Source organism: Medicago sativa, chromosome 1 (assembly GCF_051527215.1).
Source record: "Medicago sativa cultivar Bolivia chromosome 1, Bolivia_mono, whole genome shotgun sequence".
Taxonomy (NCBI): domain Eukaryota; kingdom Viridiplantae; phylum Streptophyta; class Magnoliopsida; order Fabales; family Fabaceae; genus Medicago; species Medicago sativa.
In genome coordinates, this window is record NC_140749.1 from 50541172 (window position 1) to 50565871 (window position 24700).

A 24700-nucleotide genomic window follows, 5' to 3' on the forward strand; every position below is an offset into this window, starting at 1 on the left:
ATTCTTATTTGCTGCTTCTACCTGACCATTTGCCTGAGCATAATATGGTGTTGAAGTCAACAACTTATATCCTATTTCTTCAGCAAATTTTACCATCTTTCGACCAGTAAATACAGATCCTTGATCCGTAGTAATAGTTTCTGGTATGCCAAATCTATAAATAATAAATTTTTGAATGAAGTTTATAACTTCATCTTGAGTAACATCTTTTAGTGGAACAGCTTCTATCCATTTAGTGAAATAATCTATTCCATCCAAAATATATTTGTAGCCTTTGGATGACTTAGGTTTGATTTCCCCAATTACATCTAAAGCCCATCCTCTGAATGGCCAAGGTTTCACTATTGAATGTAATTCACTAGCTGGTACTTTTTGAATTCCAGCATGTTCTTGACATTCTTTACAACCTTTAGCAAAATTTATGCAATCTTTTAACATGGTTGGCCAATAAACACCTTGTCGAAACAAAAGCCATTTTATTTTATGGCCTGCTTGATGTGTACCACAAGCACCACTATGAGTATTCGATACAGCCAAATATGCTTCTGCTTCACTAAGGCATTTAAGTAAAACTCCTTCTGGAGTCTTTTTAAATAATTCATTGCCTATTATCACATAACTCAAGGCTCTATACTTGACTTTCCTACAAGTTGTGCCATCTGGATCTTCCAAAAAATTGACTATGGGTTTTCGCCAATCATTATCATCCAAATTGTTAATGACCAAAATTTCAGAAAATTTTTCACTCTGAAGGTATCCTTGAGATGCTTCCATGCCCCCAAGTTTTGGTCTTAACAATTTGTTAGGCACAATATCTATCGAATTACGCTTTGTTTTAATTTCAATAACCTCTTGCTCTTGTTCCTTCGAAAGTTTGTACCCAGAAGCCAATTGAGCTAAATCATTAGCTTCTTGATTTTCTGCTCTAGGAACATGTTGAACTTCAATTTGAGCAAAATGTTTAAGTAATGCATTAACTATAGTGTAATACATTATCAAAGTTTCTTTGAGGCATTTATATTCTTTTGTTATTTGCTTTATTACTAATTCAGAATCACCTCTAATAATTAAACATTTCGCCCCCAGTTCGAGCAAAATCTCTAAACCATTTATTAAGGCTTCATATTCTGCCTCATTATTCGAACAATATTGGCTAATTCGAAATTTATATTTGGTTACCTCATTTGTTGGTGAGACAATAACTATACCTATTCCAGAACCATTTTTATGACTAGACCCGTCGAAATATAATGTCCATGGAAATGTTTCGATGCCCCCAGTCACAGGTTCTTCAATGGAATGATCAGCAATAAAGTCAGCCACTATTTGGCCTTTCACAGTTTTCAAAGATTGATAAGTTAAAGAATATTCTGTGAGTGCCAAAGCCCATTTACCAACTCTACTATGCAGAATAGGTTTAGATAACATGTGCTTAATAATATCGAAATGGGAATAAACATAAACATCAAAAGGCTTTATATAATGCTTAAGTTTCATACATGAAAAATATAAACAAAGACATAATTTCTCACTAGGATGATATCTTGTTTCAACATCACTTAAAACTCTACTAAGATAATAAATGGCTCTTTCTACACCATTTTCATCCTCTTGTGCTAACATACTCCCTATAGTTCTTTCAGATGATGCTATGTATAACTTCATCTTTTTGTCTTTCAACAAAGGTGAAAGAATAGGAGGATTAGATAAATATGACTTTATGTCTTCAAATGCCTTTTGGTGTTCAGGCTCCCATCTAAAAATTTCCTCTTTCTTTAATCGAAGTAATGACGAGAATGCTTGCGCTCTGCCACTTAGATTAGATATAAATCTTCTGAGGAAATTTATTTTGCCTAATAAAGACTGCAACTCTTTTTTGGTAGAGGGTGCTTTAGCCTCCATTATAGCTTTAGTCTTATTTTGATTGATTTCGATGCCCTTTTTATGGACAACAAATCCTAAAAAATCACCTGCACAAACACCAAACGCACATTTTAATGGATTCATTTTTAATCCATATTGTCTCATCCTTTCGAATGATAAACGTAAATGTTCTAAGTGTTTGTTTTCAGAAGATGATTTCACAACAATATCATCAATGTAAATTTGCATAAAATCTTCAATAAAATCATGAAACATTGAATTCATTGCTCTTTGATATATAGCACCAGCATTTTTAAGACCAAATGGCATTACTATCCACTCATAACATCCTAATGCCCCTGGGCATCGAAATGCTGTTTTAGAAACATCTTCTTCAGCAATAAATATTTGATTATAACCTGAATAACCATCAAGCATACTCAAATATTCGAAACCTGCTGCAGAATCTACCAACATTTCTGCTACTGGCATAGGATATTCATCTTTAGGAGTGGCGAGATTTAAATCTCTAAAATCAATACAAACTCTTATACTTCCATTTTTCTTTTTAACAGGAACTACATTAGCTAACCAATCAACATACCTTGCAGGTCTGATGAAGCCACATTTGAGGAGTCTTTCGATCTCTTCTTTTATTTTTGGTAGAATCTCTGGTGCAAACCTTCTTGGAATTTGCTTCACTGGTTTCTTGTCTGTCCTGATTGGCAATTGCAACTCTACTACCTTTCTACTCAAACCAGGCATTTCATGATAATCCCAAGCAAAGCAATCCTTGTAATTTTTCAACAGCGCCACAATTCGATCTCTGAAGCTCTTAGGAATCTTTGAACTTATGTATGTTGGTCTTTTTACAGAACCATCTCCTATATCCACTTCTTCAAGAGGATCTTGGGCCTTCATTTTTATTGTAGATCCCATTGGATCTTCTTCAAAACCCAAAGGTTCATCATCATAAATACAGTCTAATTTTTTATCATCAATGAGGTCATCAGAATTATTTTCTACTGAAGCATCGAAGACCTCTTCTTCTTTGGCTGTTTCAGCCAAATCGAAGTTTTTCTCGGCTACATAAGCCGTAATCTTTTCCCATATGCTGGGCTCAACCATCGATCAATTATTGATATCCCACCCAGTTGGTGAGATTCCATTTGCTGAATATTCTTGGTCATCAGTAACCCTCTTGTACGAAGTACTTCTTGTCTTCAGCAAATCTTTTTCCTTTACAGGTATCTTCTCATGGCAATCTTCATTGTTCACCACTACGAAGTCATCATCGAATGCAGTTTTCCAACGAAAACCCCATTCTGGTGCAAGTTTTACAAAGAATTTTTCTTCTTTAGTCATAGAACTTGATGCATCATTTTCCATGAATGGTGCAATATATTGAAGCTGTTTGTCAAAGTTCTTTTTGTTGATATCTTGATTATCAACTTCAGCTTTGAAATAATAACTCTGATCAGCCTCAATATTCTCTACCAAACCATCTTTCCTCCAAATCACAATCCTTTGATGCATTGTAGAAGGAACTGCACCTACAGCATGGATCCATTCCCTTCCTAATAATGCATTGAAATTGGCTTTAGAAGGAACTACCAAAAACACAGTTGCTCTGGTTATGCTTCCTACTACCAATTCTAGTTCGATAGCACCAAGAGATTGTCCAGTAGAGCCCTCATAATTAGTGAGCACTACATTATGTGGTTTCAAATCACATTCAGAAATACCAAGTTTCCTTAGAAAAGATTGTGGTAGGAGATTAACAGTAGCACCACCATCTACTAACACTTTGTTAATTCCAACACCATTTAACTTAGCTTGAATAAACAAAGGCTTTAAATGAAGCTTCATGCTATCATCAGGTTTCTCGAACACTGCATGTTGATCTTCGATGCAGCCATTATTCATAACATAATAACACAGAGGCCTATGACGAGCCATTTCCTCAGTGAAATCACATTCATCATCATGATTGGTCTTCGAAGATACATCATACGCATATTCAATTGGTAGTACAGAAACCACACATATAATGTCAAGACTTGGTTCAGAATCTGAAAAAGTAGAAGTTAGAATATCATCATCCCCTTTGGGGATGTTTAAAGCAGAAGATAATGGCGGGAAAATTCTTTCAGTAGCTGGTTTTTTAACCATTTCGAAAACTATTGGTTGTTTTCCCTTACTTTTGTCATCATTAGTGACATCTTTCAAAACTCCTTCCTTTTTCTGGCGTTGAAAACGGCGCCATTGAGTTCTAGTCATAGGATTCTTACCTTTATAGTTATTTTTGTAAGCATACTTGTTAGGATTAGAACTCTCCGGTTGGTCCGGAACTTTGACAGCTCTTTTTACCCATTTTGTTGGTGGTGCTGGAGGCGCAGAATGACCAGTTTTCTTGCCCCCAGAGAAAACCCAAGTATCAATAGGAGACTTCGATGAAGGAACGAACGTCTTCTTATGATTCTTCACTTGATACTTCTCTGAAGTTTTCATCTTGTAAGGAACACCTCTTTTGTTAAAGCCAAATTTAGAACGGTTCTCGAACCACCCTCCTTTACGTTTTGTTTGAGGTTGATATCCTTCAACTGCTTTTGCAGCTTCTTTATCGAACACTGCACTGCATCGAGGACAAAGCATAGCATTGGTGTTAGATATTTTACATCGGTTTAAAAAATCAACCAAATCTTCTTCAGCCTTTGGATATGCTTTCTCCATTTCCTTGGCCAATTGATCTTCAGTAACCACTGGCTCTTCAATTTGATGGTCCTCAGTAACCATTTCTGTATCAATATTATCTGAAATTTCCACCATATTGATAGAAATACCAGCAAACATGGATTCTGCCACATTGGCAGAAACATCAGCAAACATGGACTCTGCCTTTTTCATAGGATCTCCATCCACTTGCTGTTTTGATTTCTCTCCAAATTTCAGCCTCCCTTCGTCAAGAGCTTTTTGTACAGAATCCCTGAAACGAGTACATCGAGATAAGTTATGACCTAAAAACCCATGGAATTTACAAAATCCTCTTTTCTTCCTTTGTTCCAAAGGAGGCAACTTCATATTAGGTGGCACTAATATTATTCCATCATTAACTAAAAGATCAAAGATTTCATCACTTTTAGTAATATCAAAAGTATAAGTTTTAGAAGGATATTTGTCACTCTTGGGATCTTCAGGATTTTTTCCATTGGATGGCCTCAACATTTTACAAGCATATGGAGGTCCATCTTTTAATTCTGCTAGGTTTATATCATTGTCTTCAATGATATCTAAACCCCAATCGAATTCGGATTCACTATCTCCTGTTTCTATATAGGCAATTTTTTCCTTTTTAGGAAATTTGTTATGAGTTCTAGTTTTTTCAGCTTTAAGTCTTTCAACTTGTCGAACTCTGTCTGCCAATTGGGCCATGTCTCTTAGGTACTGGGTATCTAATTTCTTTCGAACAGAATAATCGAGGCCACCAGCAGCCATTTCGACCAATTCATATTCTGGAACAGAAGTAAAACATCTAGCCTTAAGGAGACGAAACCTATTGAGATAATCATCGATTGTCTCATGACTTTTACGTCGAACACTGGCCAATTCTTTCAAACTAATCTTAGAATGACCCATGTAAAATTGTTCATGAAAGGCTTTTTCTAATTGGTTCCAACTATAAATTGAGTGAGGAGGTAAAGTTGTAAACCAAGTAAAAGCATTTTTTGTCAAAGAACTTGGGAAATATTTCATTCTCAAATTTTCATTTTCTGCAATATTTCCTGCTTCCATGAGAAACCTAGCAATGTGTTCGACAGTAGATTCATTAGTTTCTCCAGCAAATTTGGTAAACTTCGGAATTTTCCAATTTCTAGGCAATTCAGCGTCTAAAACATACTCAGACAAAGGAGACACAAAATTTGGTCTATGTAAACCCATATTCAAACCATTTTGGGCTAACAAAGCCTCGACAATACCCGCTATATTATTCTGACCATCGAAATTGTTTCGATGGGCATGTAAAACCACTTGATCGGCATCTTGGTTTCTGTTAACCAAAATGGGTTGTCTTTCAGGTTCTGCCTGAACTTGTGGTTGTACTACTTGTGGTTGGACAATATTTTCATGATTTCGAACCACTGGTTCATCAGCAATTATTTCAATTGCCCTCAAATTTCGATTTTGAGGCAATTGGGTATTTTGGATTGGTGGAGCGCCAAAGAAATTGGCAATTCTTTCCATTTGATCAGACAACCGTTGATAACTAGTATTGGTGTCTCGAATTAAAGGATTTATGACAGTACCAATTTGTTGGGTCATCATATTAACCATATCATGATTAGTTTCTTCCATAGTTTGCCTAATGGCAGCCATAGAAGCGTTGGTTAAATTTTGTTGGGAACTTCTATATGTTGTAGATATCCCAGGACCAAAAAGTTGTGGTAATGATACATTTAAATTCTCTGAAAACATATTACCACTAGTTTGTAAGCCTTGCATCAATGATGATGGCATACCATATGGCATTGATCTATGATCCCAAACTCCTTGAATAGAAGTATTATTTGGATAATCATGGGAAGTTTGGGTAACCATCGAAGGTATGGCTTGAGAAATTACTGTGGCCATCGAAGGCATGGCCTGAGACGATGTTTGAGTGACTGTATTACTAATCGGAACAGCCTGTGATGTTCTAACATTCCCTGGGGATGAAACATCATCTTCAACCGTCAATTGATCCACATCTTCATTTGAAGATGTTGGATTTGTTTTCTTTTGGTTGTTAGCGCGTGTCATATTAAGAAGCAATTTCTTGTTTCTTAATTGCATACACAACAAAACAAACCAGAATTAAAAGAAACTCTAACAAAAACTATAAACAAAAAAAAAAAAAAAAAACACAAACAGTCCCACCAGGCGTGCCAATTTGTTTACGTTGGATTTTCGTAAACAACCGCTGGTTTACACATGGTAACTTGCAAGATCAACCAGTAAATCTTAGGACATATTGTGTTTGTTCTTGTTGTTAGAAATTCTGTGTTTTGGTGTCGAAAATATAAGAAATACAATAAAAACAATCGAATTCAATCCACTTGAACTCAATCGAACTTAACAAAGTAAAGTGCAAGAACACTTAAAGAAAAAAGGGTAAATTGCATTGATTAAATAAGAGTTGGTACACAGATTCATACATTGCAACTTGTGACTCGTTTCTCGCTTCCATACGGATACTTTGAGTGTAAGTTTGTATGATGGAATTGTGACCCGTTTTTCCTATGAAAAACTACTATTTATACTAAGTCTAGAAATAACTACACTTCTTTGAAATTCAAACTACAACTGCCACAAGTCGACAGTTTTACTTATTTGAAAACAAACTTAAAATACAAACTGACTTAAAGAATAACCGTTGATAACCACCTTCGAAAACTGCTTTATCGAAGTCTTCTACCATCTTCGAACCCATATTTGCTTTCAATACAACACTCTGTTCGAATCTTCTTTAAATCTAGGTCAACTATACTTTGACCACATTTATTACAGCTAGTAAAATATATTGGCTAACAGACCCCAAGAGAGTTAAACTCACTAGTAGAACCTATGAATGTGTATTCATCGGGTATGCGATAAATAACGAAACATATAGGTTTTATGACCTAAATGTTAAAGTGATCATAGAATTTAATGTTGATTTCTATGAAGTAAGTACCCCTGTAAATTAAAGAATGGTGGGGGCACTAGTGGGGGTAAACTAAATTACCCTTGTATATTAAGAACTAGTGGGGGCACTATATCTGATCATATTTCATTAATCAGAAATAGTTATGAAAACATCATATGAGATGTCATAGAACCTCAAGGAGGTAAGAAAGCTAAAATTGCTAAAGTTTATGAACTTGGTTTATACATTAGAAGAAGATTCATTAAGCCTTAAAGAAGTTATATCCTCATTGGATGCTAAATTATGGCAAAAAGCAATAAACTATGAAATGAATCTTCTAGAGTCTAACAAAACATGACACTTGGTTGACTTGTCTCATAGTTGCAAAATCAATCGGTTGTATTTGGATTTTGGAAAAAGGAACTAAAACCTGATGGTACGGTTGATGAATACAAGGCTCTCCTTGTAGTCAAAGGTTTTAGACAAAGAAAAATATAGACTTCTTCGACATTCATTCACCAGTCACGAAAATCATATCCATAAGAGTACTAGTCCCTTTAGCCGCCGTTCATAACTCGATAGTACTCCAAATGGATGTGAAAGTTGCCTCTTTTTATGGTGAACTAGAAGAAGAAATCTATATGAAACAACCTGAAAGTTTTGCGATTCATGGACAAGAAAACAAGGTCTGTAAGTTAGATAATTATTTGTATGGTCTAAAATAAACTCTTAAGGAATGACATGAAAAATTTGACATTCTAATGCTATCGAATGAGTATAAAGTGAATGAAAGTGACAAATAATATTTGCACGATCATAAGTCTCTATAAAGACGACTTGCTCATATTTGATTTAAAGATTCATGTTATGAATTATGTGAAATCATTGTTGATCAATAACATTGATAAGAAAGACCTAGACAAAGTTGAAGTAATTCTTGGTTTCAAGATTACTAGATCAGAAAAGAGAACTTTTTTGATAAATCTCACAAAGTTGAGAAGATCTTAAGGAAATATTATTATTTCACCGTAAACTTGCAATCATATATTATGATCCAAGTGTAAGAACACTTGAGATGGAGTTAGAAAAACAAATGTGAGCATCATTGGCAATACTTAGGCATGCCACTGAATGTATTAGACCCGACATTGCTAATGTCGTGAAACTCTTGTGCAAGTTTACTAGTAGACGGATGAGAAGCATTACCATGCTATAGAAAGAGTCATGAGGTGCCTTAAGAAAACTATGACTCTAGAATTACTTCATGAGGAGTAACCTATTGTACTTAAATGGTACAAGATATAAAATAGAACATCTTTCAGATGAATATTTAGCGACTAGTGTTTGCACATTGAGCATCACTAGAGGAGTTGTTTGTTAAAACAGATGATATTGACTCAGTCCACTATGGAATGAATCTGAGATGAGAACACTAGAGAAAACTAGTGAAGAAGCAAGTTGATAAGATGCTTGCTAATTGAGATCCCTTAGTGGATAAAACCGTTTCCAGAAGTGTTAAATCATTGTGATAGTCTGCAGCTATTACAAAAATTGAGAATCGTTAGAGACGATAATTAAGGCATGAACACATAAAGGATTAGAGAGCTAGCTACTCTCAAAAGGAACGGTTAAAGTAGATCATGTATGTACTGATTAAGAATTAGTCAATCCTTTGACGAAAGGAATTACTAGAAAGAAAGTCCTAAACACATCCAATAGGATGGGACTAATGCCCAAAGGTCATAAGTGATGGTAACCCGACCTACATGACTGGAGATCCCAAGAAATAGGTTCAATGGGTAATAACAAGTCACAAGTGATAGAACATGCTATTTAAAAGTAAGAAAGCATGATTCCTGCAGCGATAGAAGGATGAGATAATAGAAACTCTTAATGAGATCTATACTCTATTTGGAGTGGAGTACATAGCTACAGGAGTACTCTTGATAGACTCACCTATACGAATGTGGAACTAAGGGCCGGTTCCTATGGGATTCGGGGCAGAATACCTAGAGCGTTCGTTAAACCAGGATACACGTGCAAGGCCATAAACGCACGGGCTTTTAGAATACACCTTATGAAAAGGTTTGTGTGTGGGTTCTATGTCTGAGATAGAGTTCAACGCTGTAAGCAACTCTTGTTAATCAGAATTTTACTCGCTATGCTGAGGTTCAAGTTGTAGGCGACACCTTTGTTTACTAGCAAATCTTATGGAGACGTTTTTGACGTTATTTCTGAAACCATTTTTTAAATTCAAGTGGGGGATTGTTGGAACATGTCTGGAAATTGAGTAAAAAAAGACTAAACACAAATTCCCATGTCGGGTAGAACTAGTGTTGTGTGAATTGAAAAAAGTGGAAGTCCCACATCGGATGGAACACACACATTAGTAGTGTTTATATAGTGGGGGGTGTACCTCTAATTAATGGGGGGTACATAAGCACTAGAGAAAAAATATATATTGATATATATTTTATTATTTGGAAATGATAAATTAAATAATTAATTTAATCATTATTAGAAAGTGCTTTCTTAGTCCCCAAGTTTTGCTAAAATATTTTGGTACATAATATGATATATTTTTGTACTAAATTTAATATATTTTAGTACTCAATTAAGATATTTTTGTACTAGATCTAATATGTGAATTACTTAATCGCAAAGTAATATGTTACTTGTTCCCAAAGTTTCTCATATTACTTGTTCCCAAAGTTTCTCACTTATTAGTTGTGAATTTTCTCTATAAATAGAGAGCTCACACAGTGCATTCCACACACCAAAAAGAATTTCATTTAGTTGTCGGGAATTCTTTTCTTCTCTTCTCCCTCCGACTTGTGTTAACAAGTTTCTTCTGCTTCTACTCCTTTCTGTCCCTTTCGGTTTCAAATAGAGCGGTTACGTACCGTATCGAGTGGCTTCGATCAATCGATTGAACCATATTTTAAGAGTGTTCTTAAGACCATAGTCCCTTTTTCGGTTTAATGTCCCTTCGGAATTAAGAGTGGTCTTAAGTTCATAGTCCCTTCGGAATATAGAGTACTATTAAGATCATAGTCCCTTTTTCGTAATACTAATGTCCCGTCGGAATTAAGAATGATCTTAACAGTATATAAATTATTTCAATAATTTTCTATTTGATGAGAAATGGTGGTAACACCATATTTGAGTGGTCGTAGTACCATATTGAAAGTTTGGAGAACTTAAAAGTTAGAATGGTGGAAACACCATATTTGAGTGGTCTTAGCACCATATAGAATGGTAATAATACCATATTAAATTGGTTTCAGTATTAATGAGTGGTCTTAGTACCATATTTGAAGGTGTAATTCTCGAACGGTTTTCTACGGTGCAGTAGTTAACCGCACAGTTGTAGCTGGGCTTGTTTTATCCTGGAGGCGGCGTGGTTGATAGTCTACCTTGCACAATTTTGGGTAGTGCCACGAAACGTCTTAAAGAGAGCGACCTGGTCGTGACTCAACCTATTAACAACTTCGGTAGATAATAGAATTTGGAAATCCAAATACAACAGTTTGGAAATCCAAAAACAACACTTCCTTATAGCTTAGATGCTTTTGAGTGTTTTTGCATGTAGTATATATTAAAAAAATACCGTTACCAAAGAAATACATAGATAATCCACCCATCCAATCATAAGACACAAGTATAAGTGAATTGGATAAAGACCACCGCATAAGAAAGTGTTTTCCTGTGATTTCTCATAAGAAAAATTCAAGAAAGGCAACAATTATCATTTTGGATCAAATCAAAGTTAAGAGAAAAAGCTAAATGACAACTATAAAGCCATTTGTGCATACTCAACGACAAATATTGTCGTGCATTTGATCATTTTCCTAATTCATTTCATGTTAAAAAAATTCAAATTTTTTATGGAAGAACTTTCTATATGGATCTAAATAAGCCTGTAAAACATCGTTCAAACATTTGAAACATCAAGGAGAATGCTAGCGACAAACGATTGCACCCACGCAGACGAACACACACAAGATTAAGAAGCCACGTCGTGTAACATTTTAAAATCTGAACTTGATAACCGGCTTGCCCAGTTTTCTTCTTCTTTCAATTACTTGCCGAACACACACGAAAAATGAAGTTTTCGAAGGATACTTTTCTCTCATTCCTAGAGGCAATTGCTTTGATTGATTCTTATAATATGAGACCAATTTATCTTAATATTGAGTGTGTATCAAATTTGCGTGATGTTAATAATATTTGGTAGATTGGTTGAATAAATCTATAAAGTAAGTCCACTTTGCTGTTATTTCGTGTGATTCTTATTGAGAAGGAGACATCGCATTACATATGCGCGAGTGTTGGTTGACAGCAGTGGTGCTAAAAGATTAATGGTGCTAAAAGATCATCTTTTGAAAGAAAAAAACTTTTGTTTATTCTTATAGAATTAAATGTAAATTACATTCAATTTTTTCTCTCTTTTCTTTTCTCCATAATCAATAGTTAGTGAAAATTGTTTTTACATTTTTCTCTAAAACTTTTTCCAAACAAAACACTAAAAACTATACTCCAAATTCTTATGTTTTAGTTTTCTTAATAAGTGTGATTATTTTTTCTTACAATTTGGGACGGAGGGAGTATATATTATGTATCAAAAAAAGTTCCGGTCAAGTAGCCTAGTGGCTAGAGCTCACACAATTAAATGTGGAGAAGATGAGTGTCCGAGGTTCGAACCCCGACCCTTGCATATACTCCATCCGTCTCTAAATTATAGCCGTTTAAGCTTTGTGCACGGTTATTAAGGAAATGATTAGTTGGGTTGATTTTGATAGTAAAATTAGTGTCATTTACTAAAACACCCTTATTAATTGTAGTTAGTGGAGTAGTTAAGTTGGATGAAATTCAATAAATAAGGGTATATTAATGGAAAAAATAATAAATGCTGCATTGGTATTTTAAAGTGACAATTATTGTGAGACGGATGGAGTAATATGCAATATCCCTACCAACTAAACTAAGCTCACGGGATGCAAAAATTTATTTAACTCTCGTAATAACAAAAAGTTAATCATACAATATAATAAGGTAAAGATAGTTATTTGGCAAGTATGACGTTTGTCAAGCAAATAAGAGTAGTTATTTCTTTTAAAGTTGCTATTTAAAGTAATGTTTCCTTAATTGTCTTTTAATTTTTTATTTTTTTATTTGTATTTTTTAATCAAGTAGGAGTACTTGGAAAGGTTTCATTATACGCGTGTTTTCAAGGAGGTTTATGATATTATTCATTTATTTTTTTAATTTATCAAAAGCGGCAAAACGTGAAACGGCAAACTTAGATAAGTAGGTTGAAGTGAACTTTTAAAAGGTAAAGTGTTTGTGAGAGAAAAAAGATATTTGACTAAGCGAATTGCAATTCGTTAAACCAGCTTGGGTAGATTCTTTAGATGAGCTCTATAGCGCTAAGCGAAATAGGGTAGTTTACGGCGTCGAACCAGCAATTCGCAAGTAACACGTGGCACATGTTGTATAGGGTTATTGGTCGAGGCCACATGGAGGGGATGGTGTTGTATTGTTGAATTCCCCACGAGAAATAGATTCTGCTGAGCGAATTAATGCAGATTGAAATATTATGAATAGGTGAGTTACCTTGCGTTTTTCACACACTTTTCTTACTCCTTGCTATGCCAAAACTCTTCCAAATTCTAATCTGAATGCCCTTGAGCTCAAGTTTGGGTTAGGATCCATGGCTTATCCCAAGAGTATTCGAGAAAGAATATCCTTTTTTTTCAATTGTGAGTGGTATTGGTTCTCCAATATGTGCTAATTTAATCACTACTAAGCCTATAATTGAAAGAACATTTGGCCAGTTTGCTAGGGTTTTCGTTGATATTGATTTATCTCAAACCCTAAGATATAAATTGCTTGTGGAAAGAAAAGGTTTTGCTTTTTATGTAGACCTTGAATCATCCTCTTAATAATTATCTACTGGTTTAGACGAAATTATTTATAATTTTTTTAATTTATTTAATATGGTATATAATTATTATCTAATTTCATTCAAACACAAATATGTTACTGCATGCCAATCAATTTTGTATGAAACTAACATAGACTTTCCATTCAAACTCTATCATATTTAATTTTGAACATGTTTTATAACATTGATATTTTTTTATTCAAAGACTTTTTAAAACTTGTATAACCAAATTATTATCCCTTTCCCCACAAAAAAAATTATTTTTTTAATAGCGGATTATTTACCTGTGCTTGACACGGACTCCATACTAGTTAATAATAATAACAATAACAACACTAATAGAGGAAAAGTTTTAGGAAAGGAAAATGAAAGTAGTGTGCCCGATCAGTAAACTCAAGGGACACCTACTTACTCAGAGAAAATATCAAGTTAAATTATTTTAGCATATTTAAAGCACACTGGAAAAAAAATTTGGTCCAAAGCACACTGAAAATAATTTAAGTTTAACCAATATCGCCTATTAAATAGATAGATTAATTCAAAAGGTGTTACAAAAATAATGGCAAAACGGCACGGCAACGTTATGATATACAGGAAGTAATTGGTCAAATTGAGCTTTCTAATATCATGCATAATCAAGAGAATCAAAATTGTTGTGAGGGAATCAAGAGAAAAGTGGGAAAATGAGTAAACCATCAAATTGGTTCATGTCTTTGGACCAAATTCTCAAATTGGTCTCTGACTCTGTTAATAACTCAAAATGGCCCCTGTTTTTGTCAAATGTTTTTCAGATTTGTCCTGACTCTATTAGTTGTTTTGTATTTTGAGTGTTGATGGCTTAATGTTTTTTTGGATATTATTTAGTGGTTAATGACATAATGCTTTTCAGATTTGTCCTGACTCTATTAGTTGTTTTGTATTTTGAGTGTTGATGGCTTAATGTTTTTTGGATATTATTTAGTGGTTAATGGCATAATGCTTTTTGGATCTTATTTAGTGCATTAATGGCTTAAAATACAAAATAACTAATAGAGTCAGGGAACAATTTGAGAATTCGGTACAAAGGCAAGGGACAATTTAGTGATTTACTTGGGGGAAAATAGCAAGGAAAAATTCTTGTTAAAGAAGAAACGAAAAGATACATTAATTAGAGAAATTGCAGAGAAAAAGAAGGTAGACCCGTGAGTAAACAGGATGCAAACAAGAAGAAAATGCAAGAAAGAAAGGAAGAACGCAATGGAAAAGATGTGAATCCCAATGTAGATCGTAACAAACTTCTCTCACTTGAGAGAAAAATCTAATACCATATTATCAAAGAAGAAATGAATGAAATAGATTCTCATTAATTGATCAAATGGTGCATTACATCTTATATAGGGTTTGTGGGAGTGTGTGTGATGGTTTGAGTATCTTAGATAAGTAGGTTGAAATGATCATTTACAAGGTAAAGTGTTTGTGAGAGAAAAAAGATATTTGACTAAGCGAATTGCAATTCGTTAAACCAGCTTGGGTTGATTCTTTAGATGAGCTCTATAGGGCTAAGCGAAATAGGGTAGTTTACGGCGTCGAACCAGCAATTCGCAAGTAACATGTGGCACATGTTGTATGGGGTTATTGGCAGAGGCCACATGGAGGGGATGGTGTTGTATTGTTGAATTCCCCACGAGAAATAGATTCTGCTGAGCGAATTAATGCAGATTGAAATATTATGAATAGGTGAGTTACCTTGCGTTTTTCACACACTTTTCTTACTCCTTGCTATGCCAAAACTCTTCCAAATTCTAATCTGAATGCCCTTGAGCTCAAGTTTGGGTTAGGATCCATGGCTTATCCCAAGAGTATTCGAGAAAGAATATCCTTTTTTTTCAATTGTGAGTGGTATTGGTTCTCCAATATGTACTAATTTAATCACTACTAAGCCTATAATTGAAAGAACATTTGGCCAGTTTGCTAGGGTTTTCGTTGATATTGATTTATCTCAAACCCTAAGATATAAATTGCTTGTGGAAAGAAAAGGTTTTGCTTTTTATGTAGACCTTGAATCATCCTCTTAATAATTATCTACTGGTTTAGACAAAATTATTTATAATTTTTTTAATTTATTTAATATGGTATATAATTATTATCTAATTTCATTCAAACACAAATATGTTACTGCATGCCAATCAATTTTGTATGAAACTAACATAGACTTTCCATTCAAACTCTATCATATTTAATTTTGAACATGTTTTTATAACATTGATATTTTTTTATTCAAAGACTTTTTAAAACATGTATAACCAAATTATTATCCCTTTCCCCACAAAAAAAATATTTTTTTAATAGCGGATTATTTACCCCTGCTTGACACGGAGTTCATACTAGTTAATAATAATAACAATAACAACACTAATAGAGGAAACGTTTTAGGAAAGGAAAATGAAAGTAGTGTGCCCGATCAGTAAACTCAAGGGACACCTACTTACTCAGAGAAAATATCAAGTTAAATTATTTTAGCATATTTAAAGCACACTGGAAAAAAAATTTGGTCCAAAGCACACTTAAAATAATTTAAGTTTAACAAATATCGCCTATTAAATAGGTAGACTAATTCAAAAGGTGTTACAAAAATAATGGCAAAGCGGCACGGCAACGTTGTGATATCAGGAAGTAATTGGTCAAATTGAGCTTTCTAATATCATGCATAATCAAGAGAATCAAAATTGTTGTGAGGGAATCAAGAGAAAAGTGGGAAAATGAGTAAACCATCAAATTGGTCCATGTCTTTGGACCAAATTCTCAAATTGGTCTCTGACTCTGTTAATAACTCAAAATGACCCCTGTCTTTGTCAAATGTTTTTCAGATTTGTCCTGACTCTATTAGTTGTTTTGTTTTGTCAAATGTTTTTCAGATTTGTCCTGACTCTATTAGTTGTTTTGTATTTTGAGTGTTGATGGCTTAATGTTTTTTGGATATTATTTAGTGGTTAATGGCATAATGCTTTTCAGATTTGTCCTGACTCTATTAGTTGTTTTGTATTTTGAGTGTTGATGGCTTAATGTTTTTTGGATATTATTTAGTGGTTAATGGCATAATGCTTTTTGGATCTTATTTAGTGCATTAATGGCTTAAAATACAAAATAACTAATAGAGTCAGGGAACAATTTGAGAATTCGGTACAAAGGCAAGGAACAATTTAGTGATTTACTTGGGGGAAAATAGCAAGGAAAAATTCTTGTTAAAGAAGAAACGAAAAGATACATTAATGTAGAGAAATTGCAGAGAAAAAGAAGGTAGACCCGTGAGTAAACAGGATGCAAACAAGAAGAAAATGCAAGAAAGAAAGGAAGAACGCAATGGAAAAGATGTGAATCCCAATGTAGATCGTAACAAACTTCTCTCACTTGACAGAAAAATCTAATACCATACACTACAAAAAACGCGCCTGATTGCGGCGGTTATTTAAGGGAGGTTATAAAAAACCCCCGCAAATTAATAAAAAAGGGAATATGAGACAACATATGGCTCTTATTCTACGGGAGTTTAATAACCCCCACAAATTAAGTTTAATAACCCCCACAAATTAAAGTCCCTTTTTCCAATTTCACTCTCCCGCGACCTTGTTTTCACATACCCGCTCCTGATTTTAAATATTTCATTATTTATTTCCTTTTCCCTCTTTTTTTTTCCATCTAAATATTATTTCTCCATAAAACAAATAACTTATCTCTTTTTTCCTTTTCTCACGCATAAAATAAAACAAAGTTTCACAAGCCCTTCTAAACTTCTCTTTTCACAAGCCCCTGGTTCACAAGCTTAGAACCAGTGGAGTTTTCAATCACTCTCCCGACCTTCTTTTTTCACAAGCCCCTTCTCTCTCTCACGATCTCTCTCTCACGAAGAACATCTCTCGCCGGCGGTTCACGCGACCTTCTCTCTCTCTCATCTGCGGAAGCAATTTCTGCTCCTCCTTCAAGGTCGCCTTCTACTTCTCTCTATTCAAAGGTATTTTCTCCTTTTTCAGTTCTCATGCCTTGTAATTTTGGGGATTTTGGGGATTAGGGTTTCACTGTTGGTTCTGATTTTGTGCCATTTGCTGATTCTAATTTTGGATTGTAATTTTAGGGATTTGGATTGTAATTTGAGCCATAACGTTTTGAACCATTTGCTGATTCTCTCTCATCTCGTTTTGAACTCCGACACTGCTGGTGGTGCTGCCGTTTTCGGTTCTGCACCTGCTGCTGGTGGTGGAGCTGCAGCTGCTGTCGAACCTACCGCTGTTGAAAAGAAGGTATTGATTTTAATTCTTTCTTTTATGATTCTAATTTTGTATGAAATTGTGTAATGTTCGATTTACTGATCGGTGAAAGGAACTAGTAGTATTGAAATTAGAAACGGTTTTGATAATTCCTACCTGTAAATTATCTGTAGTGTTAAATGAATAATAGTTCTGGATTAAAAATTTGGAATTGATTCTCTTGACATTGTTTGTTCTGTTGAATTTGCTTTTCTATACTGTTGTTTGTGCCCATGCTTCATAGGTTCTATGTCATTTGTAAGCTACTAATACTAATTTATTTAACTGTTTGTAAAATTATTTTTCTATATATGTTACTTGTATTTGAATGTATGAAGTTTGATTTTATGAATTATCATTGCAAACATGTTTAAGCATCATGACTAATTAGGCATAAGTTCTTTTGTATTAAGATGTTTGTTTTTTTGACTAAATTTTCCTCTTTCAGCCTATTCCACTTTTTATTACTTTGGCTTATGTACTGATGCCTAGGCTTTTAGGAGCACACACACATAGTACACTCATGCTGTCATGCACATCACTTGATCACCGTCGCTGCAGTAGTTCTTTACATTTGTGCTAGTTGGCTAGTTAGATTTGGTTTACTTAGTTAGTTATTAGTTTACAGATATAGTTATCATTGTAGAAGGCTTTTTGTTCACTGTAAATAATTGTAAGTTGTACTACTGCTACTACTATATTTTTCAGAATGTCATAGTTCAGTTTTGTAGAAAACTTCTCTCTTTCTTTTTCCTTCACATTCTATTGCACATTGAGATTTTATCAAATATTTAAAATAAATCTTCGTACAAACGCTAAAATGGATTTGGTGTTAATATTGAAAACTTCTCTCTTTGTTTTTCCTTCACATTCTATATTTGAATGTATGAAGTCTGATGCTTCTATTTTACACTGTTTTACATTATTTGTTGCTTAATGGTGAATTGATAATGCTGGCAGCAATGACATAGGAAACCAATTTTATGTTATTTTCTCTCCCCAACCTGCTGTTTTACATTATTTTACCAATTTTGCATTTTGGCCTATGGACAAAGCACGTGGCCCTATGGACAAAGCAAGGAGATTTACTGGTTACAACATTAATGGGTTCAAATTTCGAACTTTAGCTCGAGAAGAGGGATTGAAAACACAGAACAGTGGAGTTTTTTTGACATCCAACACATCTTGTGTTTCAAGTAGTGTTGATGGGAACTTAAGACAAGCAGATTTGCCTTATTATGGAAAGTTGGAAGACATCATTGAGATTAACTTCTTTGGTCATTTCAAGGTTACTCTTTTCAAATGCAAATGGGCAGATACGACACGAGATAGAGGCTATAAAAAGGATAATTGGAATTTTAACTGTGTAAATTTTGATAGATTGATTCATATTGGAGATCGTGAAGAACATGATCCCTACATTGAGGCATCTCAAGCACAAATGGTATATTATGTAGAAGATGTGGTTAATGAAGGATGGAGTGTTGCTGTGCATTTAAAGCCAAGGGATTTGTATGAAATGGGGGAAGAAATAGACGAGGAAGTTTATGAAAATGTCCCAAATCAAGCGCAAGTACTTGAGCATTTCAATAACATTGATGATGAGTATGTAGAATTGGCCATGGATGATGTGGTTGATGATTTAGAATAATATACCCACATATATTAGTAGATAATTTTTTCATAATTTGTTTTTTATTTTGAGGTAAATAGTTTTTAAATACAGTTTTTTATTTTGCCATAATATAGTTCATTTTGTATTTCACCTATATGTTTTCTCATTTTTATGAATATGCAGACATGGCAAAGAGAAAGCGTTTCACAATTCCAACTGAATCAACATCTCAAGCTCCAACTTCAGACAACCCTTTACCTCAAGATCCAACTTCAACAAATTCTTTAACTCAAGCTCCAAGTGTTGCCCATTCATTACCTCAAAATACAACTCCAGCCAACTCTTTAACTCAAGCTTCAAGTTCATCCAATTCTTTACCTCAAGCTCCAATTAACTCTTCACCAATTGAAGGCTCATCATATGCTACAACGAATGTTTCATCACCGGTAGATTCGTCCTCAAATGATGAAATTCCACAACAATCTCAAAGACCTAGGCAACATGTTGGGCGCGAGTCTCCGTCACATTGGACTGTTGATGCAATAGGTATATGCATTGTATTTTATTAATAATATACCTCTATTGTTAGTTTTCTGTTTTTAAGTTTTTGTGTTGTGCTATTTCTGCTGTGTTGTGCAACGTAGGACTACGAAATTTAAATATTTAACTACACTTTCTGGCCTCTGGAATGCAAATTTAAAAATGTAAACTGCTGAATGATGTTGTGTTGTTCTTGGTGTTCTTGTTGTGTGTTTCTGTTGTAACTTTGTTGAAGCTTTTTGTGTTTGTATTTATTGCAAAAGACCCACAAGGAGCTACTAAAAGGATAAAACTCCAGATTTGGGATGTCGTTAACTTACATATTGCAGAACGTGTGATTGTCCCATTTGATGAACAAAATGCTCCATATGGTGAAGCACAAGCCTTGCTTTCAGGATATTGTGGAATTTTAGCAACAAATCACCAATTATTTTCGATTAATTTTGAAAGGTGGAATGGAAAAACGGGTATGCCAAAAGCATACAAGGATAATTGCTTTGCAACAGACTTAAAGGTATTATTATACATTTATAGATTTTCATTTATATATTAATTTAAAATAATCATTCAAATGCTTAAAATGTGATTGTTATATCTTTTTTGAAGCCTCGATTCCAATTTATGACCACTGAAGACCTAGCAAAGAGATATTGCAATCTTAACATTTCAAAGAAGTGGGCTGCGCATAGACAAACTATGTGGAAAGAAATATATAATCGATCCAAAACCAGGGCTGAACTTATAAGCAGCGTTCCCGATGGTGTAGACCGAATTCAATGGGCTCATTTTGTGAACTATCGTTTGAAACCAGAAACACAGGTAAAATTGGATTAGTTTGACACATTTATTGCAGTTAATTATATGATTAATAAATGTATTTGTATTTGTTTTTTAATAGGCACGTTGTAAAAAAAAATGAAGAAAATCGACGCAAGCAAGTGATTCCTCATAGGGGTGGTTCTAAAGCTCTTTCGAGAAAAAGACATGAGATGGTAGTTTTAGTAATTAACTTCATATGTTTTGCTATTTAATACAATTTACTATTTATTCTAACATCTTTCTATTCTAGTTCTTGGAAATGGGACGACAACCAAATCGTGGAGAAATATACCTTGAAACCCATCCACCAGATAAAGAGTCATCAGCAAATGATGCAGCAATGGCTACAATTGTAAGATAAATTGGAATAAACTATTGGTTTATGCATGGTTGTATATCTGGTTTATGCATGTTTTTGACTTGGTGATCACTTGCATACTAACAGGAACAAATTCAAACGGGTTTGACTCAAAGTAGTGTTGATGAATCTGAGATTTCTCCGGATGATGTTATTGGAAGAGTGTTTGGGCCTGAGCACTCTGGAAGAGTGCGGTCCATGGGTATGGGAGCAGTTCCTTCTAATACATTTAGAAATAAAGGAGTTCGACTTTCAAAATTGAGTAATATTTCAGCTGCTGCTTCTACATCATCTGATACCGATTGGAAAACAAAGTTTACAAGCTTGGAATCAGCATTTAAAGCTTACATTATAATGAAAGAAGGAAGGATTCCTGATGAAGTAGCTAGCTTCTTTGGTCCAATTGTAAGTTCTGTTATGATCCTTCTTTTTTCCTTTCTTTGACTAAATAATACATCATGTGAACTGATTGAAGGATTTTTTCCTTTCTTTAACTAAATAATACATCATGTGCACTGGCGGAGCTATGTACAAGTGAGGGTGTGCACCTGCACACCCTGAGTTTGTAGAAAATACACCCATAATCCTATTATAAACTGTATCTGCACACCCTAAATACTTAATTCTGCACCTGCAGACTGACTGCTGAACCATCTTCCTTCCATAGCAGAATATTTTTGACTATTTTCTGTTGCAGGGAAATTCTTCAATTTACTTTTTGTGACTTTCTGTGATTTGAGTCTTTTTATTTACTAGTTTTTTTTTTTTAGTGACGGTGTATATCTTTTTGATTTTGTTTCTTTACTTATTTAATTTAAGTAACCAGAATCTTTTATCACATAATTGATACTTGAAGTGTTCATATTTGAGTTGCAAAAATTGAGCAGCTTGGAATGAAACTGTACTCTGACTCATACTACCAACTACGCTTGAGCAGTTTGGTTTAGAGCACGATCAGTTTAGTGTGGTGTTTGTTTTAATTTTTTTTTCGGTAATTTTGTGGAAGCTTCGTCAAATATTTTAACTAACGAAGTGTTTTCTTTTTTAATTTCAGTCGACAAATCTTCCAAGTGAGCCTAATTCGCCTTTGAACGCAAGAGGATCATGTGGTGGAAGCAACATCTGATGTTTTTAGATTATATATAATGGTAGAAGAAGAGATACTGACTCTATATTTTGTTATGATGATATATATTCCTTTTAGAGTTAGACATATTTTATTATATATAATGGTAGAACAAGAGATAATGACTCTATGTTTTGTTATGATGATATATATCCCTTTTAGAGGAAGACATATTTTATGCTATTATTAATTATGTTTTGTATTGCCACAATTGATATTAGATTATATATGGGTATTTTAGACTAAAATATTTAAGTTATTGATGATATTTATTTTTGAATTGAGTGTATTGATAAAATCAAAAAATTAAATCTTACAATACCTTTTAATTGCAATTAAAAACAACTTAGATTAGATACAGAAAAAAATGATAAAAAAAAAATCAAATTTATATCATCACTGTATTAGAGGAGGTTAAAAACTCCCACAAAACAAACAAAAAGGAAATAAAAAAAAAATTAAAAACAATGTATCTAAGGAGGTTAAAAACTCCTGCAAATAAAACACTTATATTGCAGAGGTTTTTGATATGAATACCAGCAGTCGCGAAAAACCCCCGCAAATAATTTGTGGGATTAGTATATGCGGGGGTTTTGAAAAATCCCACAAAATAACTAGCGGAGGTTAAAAACCGCCGCAAACTATGCTTAAAACCGCCGCAATTAGGCGCGTTTTTTTGTAGTGATATTATCAAAGAAGAAATGAATGAAATAGATTCTCATTAATTGATCAAATGGTGCATTACATCTTATATAGGGTTTGTGGGAGTGTGTGTGATGGTTTGAGTATCTTAGATAAGTAGGTTGAAGTGAACTTTTACAAGGTAAAGTGTTTGTGAGAGAAAAAAGATATTTGACTAAGCGAATTGCAATTCGTTAAACCAGCTTGGGTAGATTCTTTAGATGAGCTCTATAGCGCTAAGCGAAATAGGGTAGTTTACGGCGTCGAACCAGCAATTTGCAAGTAACATGTGGCACATGTTGTATGGGGTTATTGGCAGAGGCCACATGGAGGGGATGGTGTTGTATTGTTGAATTCCCCACGAGAAATAGATTCTGCTGAGCGAATTAATGCAGATTGAAATATTATGAATAGGTGAGTTACCTTGCGTTTTTCACACACTTTTCTTACTCCTTGCTATGCCAAAACTCTTCCAAATTCTAATCTGAATGCCCTTGAGCTCAAGTTTGGGTTAGGATCCATGGCTTATCCCAAGAGTATTCGAGAAAGAATATCCTTTTTTTTCAATTGTGAGTGGTATTGGTTCTCCAATATGTACTAATTTAATCACTACTAAGCCTATAATTGAAAGAACATTTGGCCAGTTTGCTAGGGTTTTCGTTGATATTGATTTATCTCAAACCCTAAGATATAAATTGGTTGTGGAAAGAAAAGGTTTTGCTTTTTATGTAGACCTTGAATCATCCTCCTAATAATTATCTACTGGTTTAGACGAAATTATTTATAATTTTTTTAATTTATTTAATATGGTATATAATTATTATCTAATTTCATTCAAACACAAATATGTTACTGCACGCCAATCAATTTTGTATGAAACTAACATAGACTTTCCATTCAAACTCTATCATATTTAATTTTGAACATGTTTTATAACATTGATATTTTTTTATTCAAAGACTTTTTAAAACATGTATAACCAAATTATTATCCCTTTCCCCACAAAAAAAATTATTTTTTTAATAGCGGATTATTTACCCGTAATTGACACGGACTCCATACTAGTTAATAATAATAACAATAACAACACAAATAGAGGAAAAAATTTAGGAAAGGAAAATGAAAGTAGTGTGCCCGATCAGTAAACTTAAGGGACACCTACTTACTCAGAGAAAATATCAAGTTAAATTATTTTAGCATATTTAAAGCACACTGGAAAAAAAATTTGGTCCAAAGCACACTGAAAATAATTTAAGTTTAACAAATATCGCCGATTAAATAGGTAGATTAATTCAAAAGGCGTTACAAAAATAATGGCAAAACGGCACGGCAACGTTATGATATACGGGAAGTAATTGGTCAAATTGAGCTTTCAAATATCATGCATAATCAAGAGAATCAAAATTGTTGTGAGGGAATCAAGAGAAAAGTGGGAAAATGAGTAAACCATCAAATTGGTCCATGTCTTTGGACCAAATTCTCAAATTGCTCTCTGACTCTGTTAATAACTCAAAATGGCCCCTGTCTTTGTGAAATGTTTTTCAGATTTGTCCTGACTCTATTAGTTGTTTTGTATTTTGAGTGTTGATGGCTTAATGTTTTTTTGGATATTATTTAGTGGTTAATGGTATAATGCTTTTCAGATTTGTCCTGACTTTATTAGTTGTTTTGTATTTTGAGTGTTGATGGCTTAATGTTTTTTGGATATTATTTAGTGGTTAATGGCATAATTCTTTTTGGATCTTATTTAGTGCATTAATGGCTTAAAATACAAAATAACTAATAGAGTCAGGGAACAATTTGAGAATT

The 24700-nt window shown here is 33.8% G+C and overlaps 2 protein-coding genes across 2 annotated transcripts; both read left to right on the plus strand.

The window, feature by feature from the left end:
- The first annotated feature begins 4714 nt into the window (after positions 1-4714).
- LOC146955133 (uncharacterized) lies at positions 4715-19428 on the plus strand. Its single transcript, XM_085747757.1, has 4 exons — positions 4715-4872; positions 17581-17746; positions 17997-18010; positions 18713-19428. Exons 1-4 carry the CDS (start codon positions 4715-4717, stop codon positions 19401-19403), a joined length of 1029 nt encoding a protein of 342 aa, XP_085603883.1. The 3' UTR covers positions 19404-19428.
- A 124-nt stretch (positions 19429-19552) lies between these two features.
- Positions 19553-22458, plus strand: LOC146955134 (uncharacterized). The gene is made up of 7 exons (XM_085720234.1): positions 19553-19913; positions 20171-20421; positions 20514-20727; positions 20808-20899; positions 20977-21078; positions 21172-21489; positions 22139-22458. Exons 1-7 carry the CDS (start codon positions 19553-19555, stop codon positions 22208-22210), a joined length of 1410 nt encoding a protein of 469 aa, XP_085576360.1. The 3' UTR covers positions 22211-22458.
- The last annotated feature ends 2242 nt before the right edge of the window (positions 22459-24700 follow it).

Excerpts from the sequence above, each read along its gene's own strand:
- LOC146955133 (XM_085747757.1), top strand. The coding sequence starts at position 4,715 with ATGGATTCTGCCACATTGGCAGAAACATCAGCAAACATGGACTCTGCC. Across the intron at positions 4,873-17,580 it reads AAACGAGTACATCGAGATAA|GGATTTGGATTGTAATTTGA; the intron begins GTTATGACCTAA and ends TTGTAATTTTAG.
- LOC146955134 (XM_085720234.1), top strand. The coding sequence starts at position 19,553 with ATGGCAAAGAGAAAGCGTTTCACAATTCCAACTGAATCAACATCTCAA. Across the intron at positions 19,914-20,170 it reads TTGGACTGTTGATGCAATAG|ACCCACAAGGAGCTACTAAA; the intron begins GTATATGCATTG and ends TTATTGCAAAAG. Across the intron at positions 20,900-20,976 it reads CGAGAAAAAGACATGAGATG|TTCTTGGAAATGGGACGACA; the intron begins GTAGTTTTAGTA and ends TTTCTATTCTAG.